Below are 15,184 nucleotides of genomic sequence, written 5' to 3' on the forward strand. Positions count from 1 at the left end.
CAAGAATATTTACTACCAAAAAGTAACAATGTTCAAATCAATTAATCTTTATTCAAGGTAAAATTAAGCACACAGGAGGAGTGCTTATGCAGAGTAATAAGTAATAGGAGCAGTAAATATTTGTCATGATTTTTCAAAGACACCAAAGTTAATGTCACTATAAGATGTAGCATTTATAAGCCTATTGTATAGGTTTATTGAGAATAATTTTATAAAAACACCATAATGGAGTCTATGATTTAGAAACAATATTTTTAGAAGTTTTCCACTGTGTATCTAACTACATAATAATGTTTGCATTTAAAATCAGAAAAGAACTCCTGGAAAACTTTTTTGTTTTTTCAGCATTACTTGACATCACACAGAAGTGCTACTCCACGGAGTACCCAGTGCTCTGGAGGCTGACGGGTTTTAAGATCCATAGCAGCAATGTAATTAAGATCTGTTCGACTGCTCTTTTTGTAGACCGGACATGAATACAGACGTGGATCTTTTGCAGCTGAAAAGACAGAAGAGACATACAGAGCAATTAAACTAAGTTGAAAAAATGGGGCTCTAAGAGAATGATCATAAGGCAAATGTAAAACCGAATCCCAGTTCAAAAGTACACTGCCCTCTATTTGCTATTGCCAGCTGAAGGACATACATGGTTTGAAATTTCTGTAGGTTTAACATGAGCACCTAGGAACTGATGCAAACCAATACATGTAAATGGACACTGTAGAGTAATTAATTTTCTTACTGAACATTAGAACATTAGTTCAACATGCCCACTGAACATTACTTCTTATCAATGTATTATGCCAAAATAAAATTTCCCTACTTTCAACATTTCGGTTTGAAATGCATTCCATATTTGACAGTACAAGTCATCAACTACTTCACTGCAGAATTAGAAACAGTAATCTAGTCATGCTCAGTACTTTAGTATTCATTATTTAGTATCTTGGCTGCTGATCATGCCTTTTATAAAACATTAGCTATGCAAAATAGCATGTTAGCAAGATTTGCTTTTAGAGGTGGAATGCTTTTCAACAAAGTTTTCCAATTTTATGTTCTGCAGTGGATTATTCTATTCTGTTTTACACACCTATTCAACAGCATGTTCTATTTTATATGCAAAAACCCATCACATTAAGACATATCGCACATTTTCACAGCACTGTCCTTAAGCCCCATAAGTTTCCTTTCCATTCCTACATTCCTTTACTGCCTCAAAGACAAAACATCTCCCACCACCTCACTCCACCTCTTGCTTACTTCCATGAGCTCAAAATCAGACTTGTTCAGGACAAAAAAAAAAAAAAAAAAGGTTTTTATAAATATACACATTCTATGTATATGTATATATATATATGTGTATATATATATATAAACATGTTATCTATAAACACAATATACACCCGTATATGTATATATGTGTGTATGTGTGTGTATACAATCCATGAGTATCTTGTATGTTGTATATACATACATATATTTTATATATAGATATATTAATTACATTCATTTTTGGTATGAGTGAAAGAGATTATTTAGATTTAGGTTATGGAGGGTACAGAGATCACAGAGTTTATGTATAAGAAAAATGGCATTTTAAGTGTGAGACACATTGTCAATATGTACAGCTTACCTGTTACGAAGTTCTTAACACCATTAAGACCATGTGTAGAGACCTATCTAAATATTAGGAAAAGTGCCTACTATCAATTATGAAGCAAGTCTGAAAACACATTTTCAGTGGAAGACTGGAGAGTTTTCCTCTTTGAAAGAGATTTGCTATGTATATAATGATGAGCAACAGCCTCATGAAATCCCTGCAAGCTGCAAAGATTTCAATGCAGTTAAATAAAATGTTACATTGAATTAAATGGAAATAACATCCTTTACAATACTGTTACTTACTATTATTATCTGCATATATCCTTATAATTGGCATCAGCTCAAAGAGCACCTTGGGCTTAGATTCTGTGAGTCTCATGTTTCTTCTGTCCCAGCCAGCTCCTTCTAAATACAGCCCATACACGTAGACACCTTCTGAAGGAGGGCTTGTGATATCATCCTTCATCCATTTAGTGACTTCATTGCACAGCACTACGCTGTCAAGAGCCCATCCTTTGTTTGCTCTTGTTATTTCCTGCCCGAACCAGACAAAAGTTAGGTGGTTACATTTTCACATGAGCACAGAACCCTTTTTCCCGGCAGTTATTAGAAATAAATTTGTATGGTCATAAAATATCCTCTTTAGCATAAAAAAGACCACCAATCCTTTACAATATCCAGGTTTACAGAAGTCTGACTTTTCTCTAAGTGAGTTATGGCATGGCACTACAAGAAAGCTTTCAGTACTTTTTCCACTATATTTGATCTTAATTTCTTTCTATAATATAAAATATTTGAAGGCCATACCAAATAACACAACCACTGAATGGCAATGGTAGCCAGCTCTTGTGAACGCAAAAATTTCACATATTTGATGAGATGAGAAAACATTACCTGCATATCGTAAGTGAAACATTTTCTGCACCTCTACTCTTCAGTAACTGTATTTTTAATGAGTAAGAACTCACTCAGCTATAAAGCTATGTAAAGAGACTGCAAAAAAACCTGTTAGTTAACGCACTGGACAACACCCAACTCTCAGTAGCCCAGTTATTTACTATGCCATGCAAATAAGTTATGGCAAACTCAAGTTTTATCCTAGTCTTCTAATGGCTTCAAAAAATGTTCTTTGAAGTAATTGGAGTAAATGCTTTCCCCCTGTTGCCATTACACGAATGATATAAAAGAACTCAAGATTTATAACTCAGTGATCATACTGGCTCTTCCTGTTTCTCATTTCTATTTGTTTTACCATACATCAAAGCTAAGAAACTCACTTTGGTATTTACCTGGGATATTAGGTTGTTACATATTCACAGTTCCTTTTTTCTGAACCATAAAATTCTGTCATTTCCAACTGGTTTCGATCCTGCTATAAAACCTTTTCCACAAGCTTGGATGCAAAAGATAGTCCTATTTTAGGACTGTTCACTCAAAAGAAATATTTTGTTACATAATTCCAAGGCTATATGCTTGAAATTTTATATTACACTACCCAGACCTGAGTAAGAGGGGATATTTTTCCTACTCCACAAATCTTCATTCTCTTCTCCAAAAGTTTGGGCTTTTTTTTTTTTTCCTGAGGTCCCATTTTATTTTCACTTGAGTATTCTTTTTTAATTTAACACATTCCAGATGCTTACTGCATCCAGTATGTCCCTTTATGCTGATCAACACAGGCATTTATTGCTTCCTTTTAAGTAGAAAAGTTGCTGAGTAGCCAACACAATCACCAAATCAACATATATATATATATATATACACATTAGCAAACACATCAAATATCATACTTCTATGCATTAATAAAGGAAAGTCTTTCCCACTTCCTGAAGAAAGACTTAATCAGCTACTGAACAGCAGCAGTGAAATGTAATACTAATTCTGAATAGCTTTTCAGCCCAGTCTCCAGTCAGGTAGGTATTGAACACAGAACAAAAGAGAAGGGGAAAAAGACAAATTCATGGGCTGAATGGCCATTCTCAGAGATATCTCAATGCAAACATGAGATTAAATATTTTTCTAGTCTACCTTAATAATATTGTAAGGAAGTCTTTATTTATTTGTGCCTTGGTCAACACAGGAAACATAATTTAACATATTAGTGGTTGTTATACTGAAAAAGTATGTATGAAGGAAGAGCAGTTCACTCAGGAAATGTTAGACAGTCACATATCTTCCCATGTGTATAAACTCATCCTTCATCAGACAATACATTTTATTTTTAAAAGCATGAGAAAAAATAAGTGACTAAGACTTCAAACACAGTTTACCTGTCTCACTGCAGTTAAAAATCCTTGAGGATTAAAAAACCCAGTCATCCAGAAACAGTTTGGTCGACTTTCAAAAATCCACTTGTAAAACTGGTGGTTTCTTTCTAGAAGCTCAGTAAACCAGAAACCAAGTGTACTGGAAGGCCAAGATGCCTAAAAACAGTAAACATGTTTTGAAATAGCATACTGCTGTCAAGAAAAGCTACATCCTTCCATGGTAATAAACAATGTAATATTAGCAAAGCATATTTGAAGATCCTCCATCATGCCTTAACTTTAATCTGATGCTTAAACTTTGCATCCCACTGAAACCTGAAGGCATTTCTTTCTCTGTTCAAATTCATGTCTACTATTCCATTTACATGTTTAATGCTCTCTGTGGAATTGTCCATTTTATGACATTTTTGCAAGCTTAGACAGCTGTATAAGCTAAAAAGAAAAATTGTATACATGTCTTTATAATTCCAAGGTCCATATATCAAGACAATGTGATTTCTGTATGACTGTTCTGCACTTTTATTCTTCTGAATAAAACCTAAGGAAAACTGAGCTTGGACTATGTGGAGATACAGCTGTGTTGTGAAGCATCTGTTTACATTTAGGTTTTCTATCATGAAAATGCTTTGTCAGTAGAAAAAGTAGAAAGCAAGCAAATAATGAAAAACACCTTTTTTCTTTCAAAAAAAAACCCCATTTTTCTTTCCATCAGTTGCCGTTAACAGGTTTAATTATCCCTGAAAACAATTTCTGTGGGGAGAGGTTGAGAGCTGGGATTATTTAGCTTGGAGAAGAGAAGGTTTAAAGGAGGCTTAAATGTGTTTATATCTCATGTGGAGGACAGAACATGGAGCCTCATCCTTTTCAGCAATTTGAGAGAAGGCAATAGGAACAGGATGAAATGTCAGACATTCTGTTTCAACTTAAGGAGTTTTTTGTTTCTTTGGCTGGTGGTTGGTTGATTGGTTGGTTTTTACTGTGAAAGTGATCAAACAGTGCAATGGGTTGAACCTATCTGGTTCTGGAGACTCCTGGGAAACCTGATTTAACTGACCCTGCTTTAGAAAGTGTGATTAAACTACACTGTCTCCATAGGTCCTTTCCAGCATCTGCTATTCTGCAATTATGTGACTATTACTGAAACTCAAAGCGCACTGATTGTGACCTAGATAGACAGGCCACCTCTAGTTAACCCACAAAAGGATGTCCAATAATTATACATGTCCAATAAATAACACCATCTTAGTTCACTAATGTGGGTGCTAATTTTTAAAATCCATCATCACATTTTAAATTTCTCTCCTCTCTCTTGGTTTTTATACTGCCAATATGTAACAGGTTGTTAAAATGGCACACATCTGCATCCTTTGCATTCATTTCAATTTTCATAAATTAAAGAATTCTTGTTTTGAGTATGTTTATTTTAACACAAAATCTATTCCAGCAGTTGTACAGCTCTGGTTAAAACACCTGAAACATAGTTTGAAAAAAAATGTTTCCTCTAAGTCTAGCAGTTTAATCTAATTTTCAGAAATAGATTTTTTTATTTCTTTCCAGAACAAGTGATGTACACCTACCTTTTTCCAGCTAGCAGGAATCCTTCCATCGTACATGCAGTCTAAAGCATCCCTCAGATTTTCACTCATAACTATTGTCCCATCAATAGCAAGTTTTAGATCAGTCAGAGTGCTTCTCACTAAAGAAATAACTCTCTGCATTTGTTCAATTTCCTGTCGCAAAAATATGTGCATGGGTTGAAAAGGTCCCATGTTCTTTAGTTTTTCTTTTACCTGTTGGTAGAAAACCAAAGATTCTTCAATAGAAGTGAAAAAACAAAATTGGCTTTAGTCAATGTTAGGCCCCAATATCATCTTTGAGACATAACATAATTTATTTATGAGCTTAAATGGTCAGTTTGGCACCTCCCTTGAATTATCTACCAGAGAAAAACACAGAATTTGTTCCAAGAGAAATCTGTAATGCTGAGACTGGCTATGTTTTAGTCCAAGTCATGATTTAGTCTTTGAGCTTATCCCACTTAAAGAGCTTGTAGGCTGTTTACTTTAGTTCAAAGAATTCAGCTTTAGCTCCAACAAGCAGTTACAAGGTCCTTTTTGAACAAACCAACCAAGAGTAATTGCCCCAGCTACATTGCTTCAACATAGCAGCAATGCCAGGGAACTATCACAATACCAGGCAGTCTTGCATTCTAACCAAAGTCACTGATACATTTTTAATCAAAAGTGTTAAATTAACAAATAAACAGCTGCATGAACATAACCAGAAATGTTATAGTGTCAACAACCTCATTTAAAAGCTAATGATCCTTTCTCCCCCATAGTGCAAATGCCAACTTAAGCATAAACGGGTTTAGTATTTCTGAAAAAGTTCTTACAAAAGCACTTCAGCACACATTTAGTTACTTCATTATAAATATTAATAGCTTGGCCACACTTATTTTTAATAAAAAGTATTGCCTGTATTAATTGATTCAAACATGCTTTTAGAAAAGTTTTTAGGTTTTGTTGTTTGGGGTTTTTTTAATCCATAAAAGGCAAGATGAAGCAAACGTTTTTGCCAGAATTTCATTAACTCACTTCAAATGGTACATAATCAGCAGGAAGTTTTTCCAGCATATCATCAGCCAATCTGGCTACAACTGCCTCTCGAGTTTCACCTCTTCCACCAGAGCTATCCTTAGGCTGAATACTGAGGATGGTGTCCAGTACATCTCTGGAAACTTTACTTTGGTAGGTGATATCTGCATTGGGGTGCAAACCAAACACCTCTGGTGTGTCATAAGCAGGAAGGCTCTACATAGTAAAATACAAAAAGAGTACAACTGGAGATTTAGAAGCAAATCATTAAAAAAATTTAAAAAATTTAAAAAAAAACCATAAAACTCAACACACAACAAAACCAAATAAAAAACAGGAAAAAAATCCCTCGATAACTGTTAAGTAACAAGCTAGATTTCTTCAAATAGTCTTAAGCCAAGTAACTTGCTGTGGGTGAGGCCACAGCTCAAATCACAGCAAAAAAATTGTGTTTTAACAACTATACACTATTTTAATAATAAACTTTTACTCTCATATATCTAGACCTTTTATTTCAAAGAGGTTGTACCCAATGTCTGGACTCTGTTCTTTGCCCTCTTTAATAACTTTGTGCCTTTAGGTATGTCCCACAAGCAAAACGCATGAAAAAGAAAATATATATTACTGTCATGCAGATTATAACATTGATAACAATAATTAGTTGTCACTAATAGATATGCAAGCTGCTAGAAATCAGTTTAAAAATCTGTGAATGTAAGAAAAAATACAGAAAAAAGATAAAAATTATAGGGAATCAGAAACTTAAGAGAAACAAGTGATTAGCTTTCTTTACCAACCTGTATGTACTGAAGGTACTGATCCACCATAGTACATTTGGGTATGCTGTATCCTTTGTAGAAGCTGAATTCCTGGCTGAATGTATTTTCACTGAACCAAATCTTCACAAAGGTGTTCATGAGTCTTTTGTCAAAGTCATCTGTCACACGACCACCATACTGGATCTCACCTATCATATAACATAGAGTATTCCAGGAGATCCCCTAAAACCAAGCAGAAAGCACTGGCTTCAGCTAATCCCCTTCTTATTTACTTAGACCTGCCTAAATAAAAACAGCTGATATACCATGCCTGTCCCATTTGAAAGAAAGTTACTTTCCTATTACTCTTTTTTTCATTATAGTCTTGCCTTTCCTGAATACCTGCAAGGATTTCTCAGAATAGAATTCACTGACAAATTCAAGAGCATCTTGAAGATAGCAAGAAGGATACAGATATATTTGAATTCTCCTTTCACTTGAAATGCCAACTGAAAGTTGCTCTGCCACAGACCTCTCTGTATGACAACTGAAAATATGAAAGTGAGAAATGCAGGAGACATTCGTGTATAATCATTTAAAACAACTTTTGATTTCTTCATACTGCAAAGATGGGGAGGGGGTAAATCTTATTTCTACTCAAAACAGATTTAAACAAAAGAGTATTTGAAATATCCCTTTTTAACTAGTTGACTTAATTAGAATTGAAAAGGTCTATACTTCTAAGGTTTATATTTCGGAGATGGCTGGGAAGGCATTTTTAAATGTAAAGGTTAATACAGAAATTAAACATGCACTGGATTAGAAGTCTAAGTCTGCTGCTGTAGAGACAGATATACTTGAAATATTCAATATTTGTGGGAAAAACAATAAGTTAAAATCACTCCTGTAGTTCAGTTATTAGGAAGCATTTACATACATTCCACTACTAGAAAGATCCATCATCTTAATCCACTTTTCCCACAAAATCATTAATTACCTTCTTGGTATCCATGCGATTCAAGTGGTTTTGAACAAACTGCACCGTAGCATTAAAATCAGCTTGATTAAACTCATAGGGAATATTCCAACCCAGAGACCCAAACTTGCGTCTTTCCTGAACGGTGGAGTGCAGAAAGGCTACAGCATACAACAGTGGTTTCCATTGCACCATTTTACTGGCATCTAATAAATCCTGGCTGACACCTATTGATTGCAAATGGGCTGTATGAGAATCACTATAATCGTCTTTTTCAAAACTATTTCAAATCAGTACTAAAATAACACTCTAGAGATATTCACTTGGCTCTCTGCCTCTCCCAAGTGCAAATTATTGTCCTACAAAGTGTTCTGCACTGGAGACAACTTATAGCATGTTATTAAATTGCTCAAATTAAAAGAGTAAACTTCAGGGGGAAAAAAACCACAATTTACTAATAGCTGAATTCACATCAAGTTGCTTTCTTCACAGAATCTTTGTCCTTTATTTTATGTAGTGTAAAGAGCACTTGATAGCCAACCATGTCACTTTTCTGCCAAAAGACAGAATATTAAAAATTCAAATACTTTGAACTAAGATTCTAGAAGCCAACATGTGAGAAAAAATGCATTCCATGTTTTGCTATCCAATTAGTTCTGACAACAGAACGTCAGCAAATCATCTTCTTAATTTTCATAACAAAAACTAAGATGTGTCCTGGCATCATTGTGAACAGTTCCTCATACTAGCTTACATTTACTACCAATTTAACATGACCACACAATAGCATCACAGTCCAAAATTTAATTGTAAATCATTACCATTCTAGCACTCACCACTGTATGTTCTCTTTAGTCCAGCTCTGAGCCCTTGTGGTGGTTCATTGGTAAACTTAATCGACATTTGAAGAAGGGTGATGGGGAACTGTTTGTGAATGTCCGTTGTCATCCACAGTCTAAAGCTTTCATGAACACTCTCTGTCTCTACTACAGTGTCCATTAACTCATCTAGAAAGTCAAGTCCAAGGTGGCAGTTTTGCAGAAGTGCCCAACCTCCCTAGTTTAAAAAAACAGAATTTTATAAGTTACCAGTTGTTCAAAAACTGAAATCACTCCTTGAGGGGAGCTAAGCTGTGGGCTGTTTCTTCTGAAGATGGTGTTAGCTTATTTGGTTTTTTTCACCTGAACAAGTGGTCCCTACTTGCCTCATCTGGTCTTTTCAAATTGTCTCTACCTTTTCCATTTCAATACATTTAAAACATACCTTGTCATTTAAAACATACCTGTCACTGTAGTCAGTGCTGATAGAAACTGATAAATTTTGACTTACATAAGGGAGCTCAGGAGTAGCTCGATAGAGCAACCTGCTAAACCTTGTTCCTCACAAGGGTCCCAGGCTTGGAAAATAACCAAATAAACATATATAATTAATCTATTGCTAGCAATCAATAATTGTCAAACTTTCTTATATGAATTACCATATTTCTCATATACCTCTTCACTAAGAGGGCTTGTGATACAGTGAAGGAATATAACTGCATTTCTCTTAACTAAACAACAGGTACTCCTTTCCCATGTTTTTGAATGGGTTTACTCTCATTTGATCTTATGCTCCTATGTTCTTATCTTATTTCATCTTATTAGTTCTTATGAGAAGTTATCAAACAAGAATCTGAAGTAAAAGTCAGAGTAAAACAGGTTATAAAAAGAAGCTCATAGCACAGGAGAATAAGATCAATATTTTCACATCAGCAGGCATAGCAGTAGTATCACCTGATTTGCAAAGCATGCCAAATTGGAACATCTTACCTTTCTTATACAGATAGTTTTGTTCTTTAATTTCTCTTTCTGTAAAATGCCTGTGCTACCAGACTGTCCCTCACAAGCCCAAATTCAGACTACAGCAATATGAAATAACTTGCTATACTATCTTGTTCTTCTCAAGTTTATGTAACTATCAATAGCATATTTAGAATTCATTTTCTTCAGTTAGCAAAATACATCCATATTACTAAAAATAAAAAACTGAAAATATAATCTGAAATGCCTACAGAAGAATATTTACTGGTAATATAACAAAAAAAAAAACCTTAAAAAATCAATTCAGCTATCTTCATCAGTCTGCAATCAACTATTAAAACTCTATTTTATAAGAAAACACTCAATTTTCAATGAAAAACATCTGCACAGAAACAAGAAGCTTGTTATGGCAAATTGAAGGACTGTGAAAATACAGTTCTCTTGCTTAGGACACATATAAATAAATGTAAGGGTTTGCATCTGCATTAACTACCCACCAAACAACATTATCTCATGGCAGGATTTTTATTTCTAAATGTTTAATACACAGAGAAAAACGTTCAGATTTTTTGTTGCTTACATGAGCCATTGTCTGCTGCAGAAGTTTACGAGCATGGATTCCTTGCCCCTGGCCCATGGAAACACAACACGTTTCTGTCTTCAGTCTTTTTCCCAAAGCAATAATTGAGTCGGTAGGATCAGAGCCCATGGAAAGAAAGCATATGAGGGGAGTACGTGGATCTGACTCTTCCCATGTTTTCTCCAAGTCCAAGATGACTCCCTCTGCGTATTTCTCTCCCATAGTGTCAGTGATATATCTTCTTGCCTATATTAAAAAATGTAAATTGAACTTGAGACCTAACCATTTGATACTGTCTTCTTCCCAGTGTAAATACTACCAAAAAGTCAGCTGAAGACCAAAGGCTGCTAAAAATTTTTATCAAAAATACAAATATACAACAAGTTTATTTTTATGTGTCAACACATCATATTGTCTTTGAAAGTGTTATTTCTTATAGCCTTATACAACCAGTTAATTTTTTTAAAATAATTATGATACATATATCTGTATGTATTTTTATACGTAATAACTATAATTAGAGTATAATAAAAATAATAACTTTTCTAAAACTGTAGAAAATTTTCAATGATTTAAGGATATCTCCATTAGATAGTGTAACTCTTAGCCTCAAAATCAAGAAGAATAGTCTGAGATGATCTTTCTTGTACTTTCCCCCCCACACAGCTCTTGTCCTAGATAAATCTTCCCCTTAATACCTCTGGGTTACCTCTCAGAGACAAAAGACATTCAGCGTTAAACATTTGATAAACTATGAGTTTTCAAAAAATCATCGAAATATGAACGTTTACCTTGCCCCATTAACAGCAGGGAGGAACTAATCTTGTGTGATCTGTTTCAGACAGATTGCAGACATCAGAGAGATGTTCTTTACACAGTACTGCTTACCCTATTGATTGCAGTTACACCAATAACTGGTGAGATTTTCTCTGCATCCAATCATGTCTAAAGATATGCATCAATAAAATTAATACCACACTTCAAATGATGCATTCCAATTTCAATAAATCATCATTAATTGCTCTGAATTGTCAGTAATTTTATAATTTTTTTGGGTTTTCATACTGGAGAAGAGCATAAGTGTTCAAAATAGGCTCCTAGAAGATGATTTTTCTTTAAAAAAGGTCTATTTAATAAACTTCACTACTGTAATTTTTTAATAGATGTCTTTAAATTGAGAGCTTTGAGCAGACTTTAGTAAAGATTTTTCTAAAGTGGTTCTAGTTCTTCCATGCAAGAAATAGTTTCTCAATTAAATCATTTTCAACTTTCTCTCAGCCAGTCAAGTTCATTAAAATATTTTACTTCAGCCTAATATGGGGACACTTCTAAAATTCTAGTGAGTAAGCAAGGATAGCCAAAAGTATCTTCTGAACTAATAAAGCAGATCTGGATAAACACATATGATTCCAGCAGAAATCACCACTGTGATATCCACCACAGTGAATAATATTTATTCAATATATTGGAATAATTTTTTATCACTGCCCTTGTGACAAATACATAAATGGTCTGAAAAGAATTTCAGAAAATACAGCATAAAGGTCCATTACAAAAAGGTGTTTAGCATTATATAAGATAGTACAAACTTGCAATCTGAAAACTATTACTCTAATGATACCTAAACAGACCCTGCAGGCTATATAAATATACCTGAGCTATGGTCCTGTCAGGACACCAAGATCTGATAAGAAGAAGATGTCTGAAGCAGTCCAGAGATTCACCATAGCCACTAGGAACCAATTCTTCTTCGGGATTCTTACTATCAAACCACATTTTCCACTGTTTCTCGTCTCTGGAAATCTGCAATTATACCATCAAAGAAGCAAAAATCACTAAACAGACAAGTCATATTTGCACTGTCACTAGGTCACAAACTTTTAATGAGAGTCAGAGACATGAAATCCACACCCAGGCATTTGTTTAGAGATATTCTTCCACAGATTTAATAAGACTATTAAAAATGATAAGATAAAATTTCAGATTATAAGTATGCTATTGTAGAATGCAGCACCCTGGAGTATTCATATTCTGAAAACAGAAGTACTAATCAGTATTTTATATTCTGATAGCATGGCTATGTCAGAATATGGATGGCTAGGCACAGACATAGCTTTGAAAACAGCAAGTACATAATTGGTCTCCACATGAATGTACCTTCTCCCCAACTTTTACTCCATGTAACCAGAGAAATATTGGAACAAGCATCATAAAACATAGTGTAAGAAAGCACAACAGGGATGCAAGGTAATATAATAACCAGAATTTTAAAAAAGTTGCAATGTTTTAATTGGATAATGGCAAGTTGAATCCCAATCCAAAAATATTATAATGTTATAAAGTGTGAACACTCTCCACACTCTTCTTATTTTCCTGGGGGTGGTTGAGTTTTTATGTCGACATAGGTTGCTAAGCTGTCAGGACCATAACTGTGGCTATCTGGTCTCAGTTTCTCTTCCATAAAATAAAACCAGTTTCCGCCATATGGCTTGATTGCTACCAGACAATTACTTGTTAAACAAGAGATCAACTTTCAAAAGCCCTTACGTACTTGATCAAGAATATCTGAAAACTGTTCAAGCTTACTGAGCTCCACCAAGTTCAACCAAGTCATATCCAGAATCCATTTAGCTGGCTTAGGAGGACAAGCTTTAAGGTCTAGGGAAGCACCACCTGCAAGAAATTGAAATTAATTAATGCTGTTGGAGAGACAAAGAAAAATAAACAAAATAAGAGGGAAAAATAAAAAGTACAATAATCCAGTTTTTAAATAATGATGTTACAGGAGTTTTCTACCTTACAAAACCATGCCATATGTGATTAAGCTGAGTTGGCAATTTGATTCGTTTATATAATTTTTTTAATATTATGTACCTTAAACAGAAGTATTAACCAATTTATATTTTGAGGCTTTACTGGTTTTTTGTGCAATGTGCCTGGAAATAAAGGCTTTTTGGGAAAAGATATTCTGAAGATTCAACATGGAAAAATTCACACATATAATAAATAAACAAATGCTCCCTGGAAAATTAAGTCTCTGGAATAGGTAATACAAAATTGATCCAAACTTTCAAGTGAACTCAGTGCTTGTATGCAGTTAAGACCAAAGCCATGATCATGTCACATGCAGTTGAGACTCCGATGTTCTTTTAAAATATTAGCATCATTTTCTGCTCCTACTTGCTGCAGTTACTATAACATGTTTACTACAATAATAATTTTTCTAAGCTAAACACATACCTGATGATATTTGAGCAGCAGACAACAATATTCCTTTCAAATTCGCATGATTACAAAGACATATTCATCAATATTCAATGTGCTGCTATAAAAGAACTGCCATACAGTGCTGTCTGTCACCAGATCAGAATGGTAAACATGTATTCTTACAATTGACTGATTTCTCATGTGCAAAAAGAAGGAGCATGCTGCTAGGAGATACAAATACATAATTTTTCTACAATAATAATGTGCTTTCCTTATAATTTATTCATAGTTCTCACCTTTAATAAGTGTCAGAAATTCTTCATGCTTCACTCTGTTTCTTTGTATATCAACCTTCAAAGTAAGCAGTAAAGTGAAAAGAAATTTGTGCTCCTCATAGAGCCCTCGGGCAGTATACTTGAACACTTCGTACGTCATATGTTCAATAATATTGGTAACCCTCTTGCTGGTTATAGGGCTCTTGGTAGACCTGTTAGAAGAAAGGTCTGCAGTTGAAAGTTGATTTTCTTATAAATTATTATAAAAGGGAATACTATGCAAAAGGAAAAAGGCCATAGTTCAGTACTTTCAAAACATGAAAAATAATAGATCACAAACAGAATATCAGACAGCAAGCTGGCAACAACTTTCAGACTGAAGGAACAGCAACAAAAAAATCCTTTCTAATCAAGTATTTTTGCCCAGCTGAAAATCAATGCAGTATAATGTTTTTTAATTACCTAAGGGCAAACTTTGAAGGACTGTAAGTACATTAGAAGGGTCTTTGCCTTGCTAAGTGACAAAGTTTTATCGGTATTTAAGCTGGCAATTCCTGGTCAAGATTTACTTGAAGTAAGAGTCTTCTTCCTGATATTCGTTTACAATAAATTTTTACTGCACTACAGGCACCTCCATGACTGGGTAAATACAAATTGTACTTATTGTTAGCTAAATTACCTGGCCAGGGAGCGGTCAAAAAGCCCCAAAAACTGTCGAAGCGATGTCTGATACATGACATTGACCATACTCATCTCAGTGATAAGGAAGTACAAGATGCTACCTCGAGTTGCAACTGAAGAGAGGGAAAAGAAAAAATTGTTCAAAATAGAAATGCAGAGCAGAAAACTTTAACTCTCCAAAACATGTACACTGATTTTAACACTAATTATAACTGAAGATCCTTGAGTTTCTCTATTCTTTGCTGCAAGAAAAATAATAAAATCATTCATTTAATCCTCATGTATACATCAGGAGAAAAAATCTTTTCTGTAATTAATGCCAACTTTGTAAAGCCCCGTTTCCAAATACAAGCATATCTGAAGATCAGCAATACTGAGATCATCAGCAGAACATATAAAAATTATGGCTGTTTGAAATACTGTTTAAGTATCCAAACAAATT

General features: G+C 34.3%; 1 protein-coding gene across 2 annotated transcripts in view; it reads right to left on the reverse strand.

Annotated features, from left to right (window-relative positions):
• Nucleotides 1-323: 323 nt before the first annotated feature.
• Nucleotides 324-15,184, reverse strand: part of DNAH5 (dynein axonemal heavy chain 5) — a 116,178-nt gene continuing 101,317 nt past the window's right edge. For both annotated transcript variants that reach the window (XM_041411771.1, XM_041411770.1), the window contains exons 67-79: nucleotides 14,741-14,855; nucleotides 14,083-14,273; nucleotides 13,131-13,252; nucleotides 12,233-12,382; nucleotides 10,580-10,825; nucleotides 9,037-9,256; nucleotides 8,222-8,427; nucleotides 7,264-7,467; nucleotides 6,467-6,682; nucleotides 5,447-5,659; nucleotides 3,873-4,025; nucleotides 1,906-2,137; nucleotides 324-499 (exon numbers count right to left, since the gene is read on the reverse strand). In XM_041411771.1, coding sequence (XP_041267705.1) covers nucleotides 348-499; nucleotides 1,906-2,137; nucleotides 3,873-4,025; nucleotides 5,447-5,659; nucleotides 6,467-6,682; nucleotides 7,264-7,467; nucleotides 8,222-8,427; nucleotides 9,037-9,256; nucleotides 10,580-10,825; nucleotides 12,233-12,382; nucleotides 13,131-13,252; nucleotides 14,083-14,273; nucleotides 14,741-14,855 — 2,420 coding nt within the window. In that variant the 3' untranslated portion in view covers nucleotides 324-347. The remainder of the gene's footprint in view (nucleotides 500-1,905; nucleotides 2,138-3,872; nucleotides 4,026-5,446; nucleotides 5,660-6,466; nucleotides 6,683-7,263; nucleotides 7,468-8,221; nucleotides 8,428-9,036; nucleotides 9,257-10,579; nucleotides 10,826-12,232; nucleotides 12,383-13,130; nucleotides 13,253-14,082; nucleotides 14,274-14,740; nucleotides 14,856-15,184) is intronic.

Source organism: Onychostruthus taczanowskii, unplaced genomic scaffold (genome assembly GCF_017590055.1).
Source record: "Onychostruthus taczanowskii isolate IOZ18803 unplaced genomic scaffold, ASM1759005v1 scaffold37, whole genome shotgun sequence".
Taxonomy (NCBI): Eukaryota; Metazoa; Chordata; class Aves; order Passeriformes; family Passeridae; genus Onychostruthus; species Onychostruthus taczanowskii.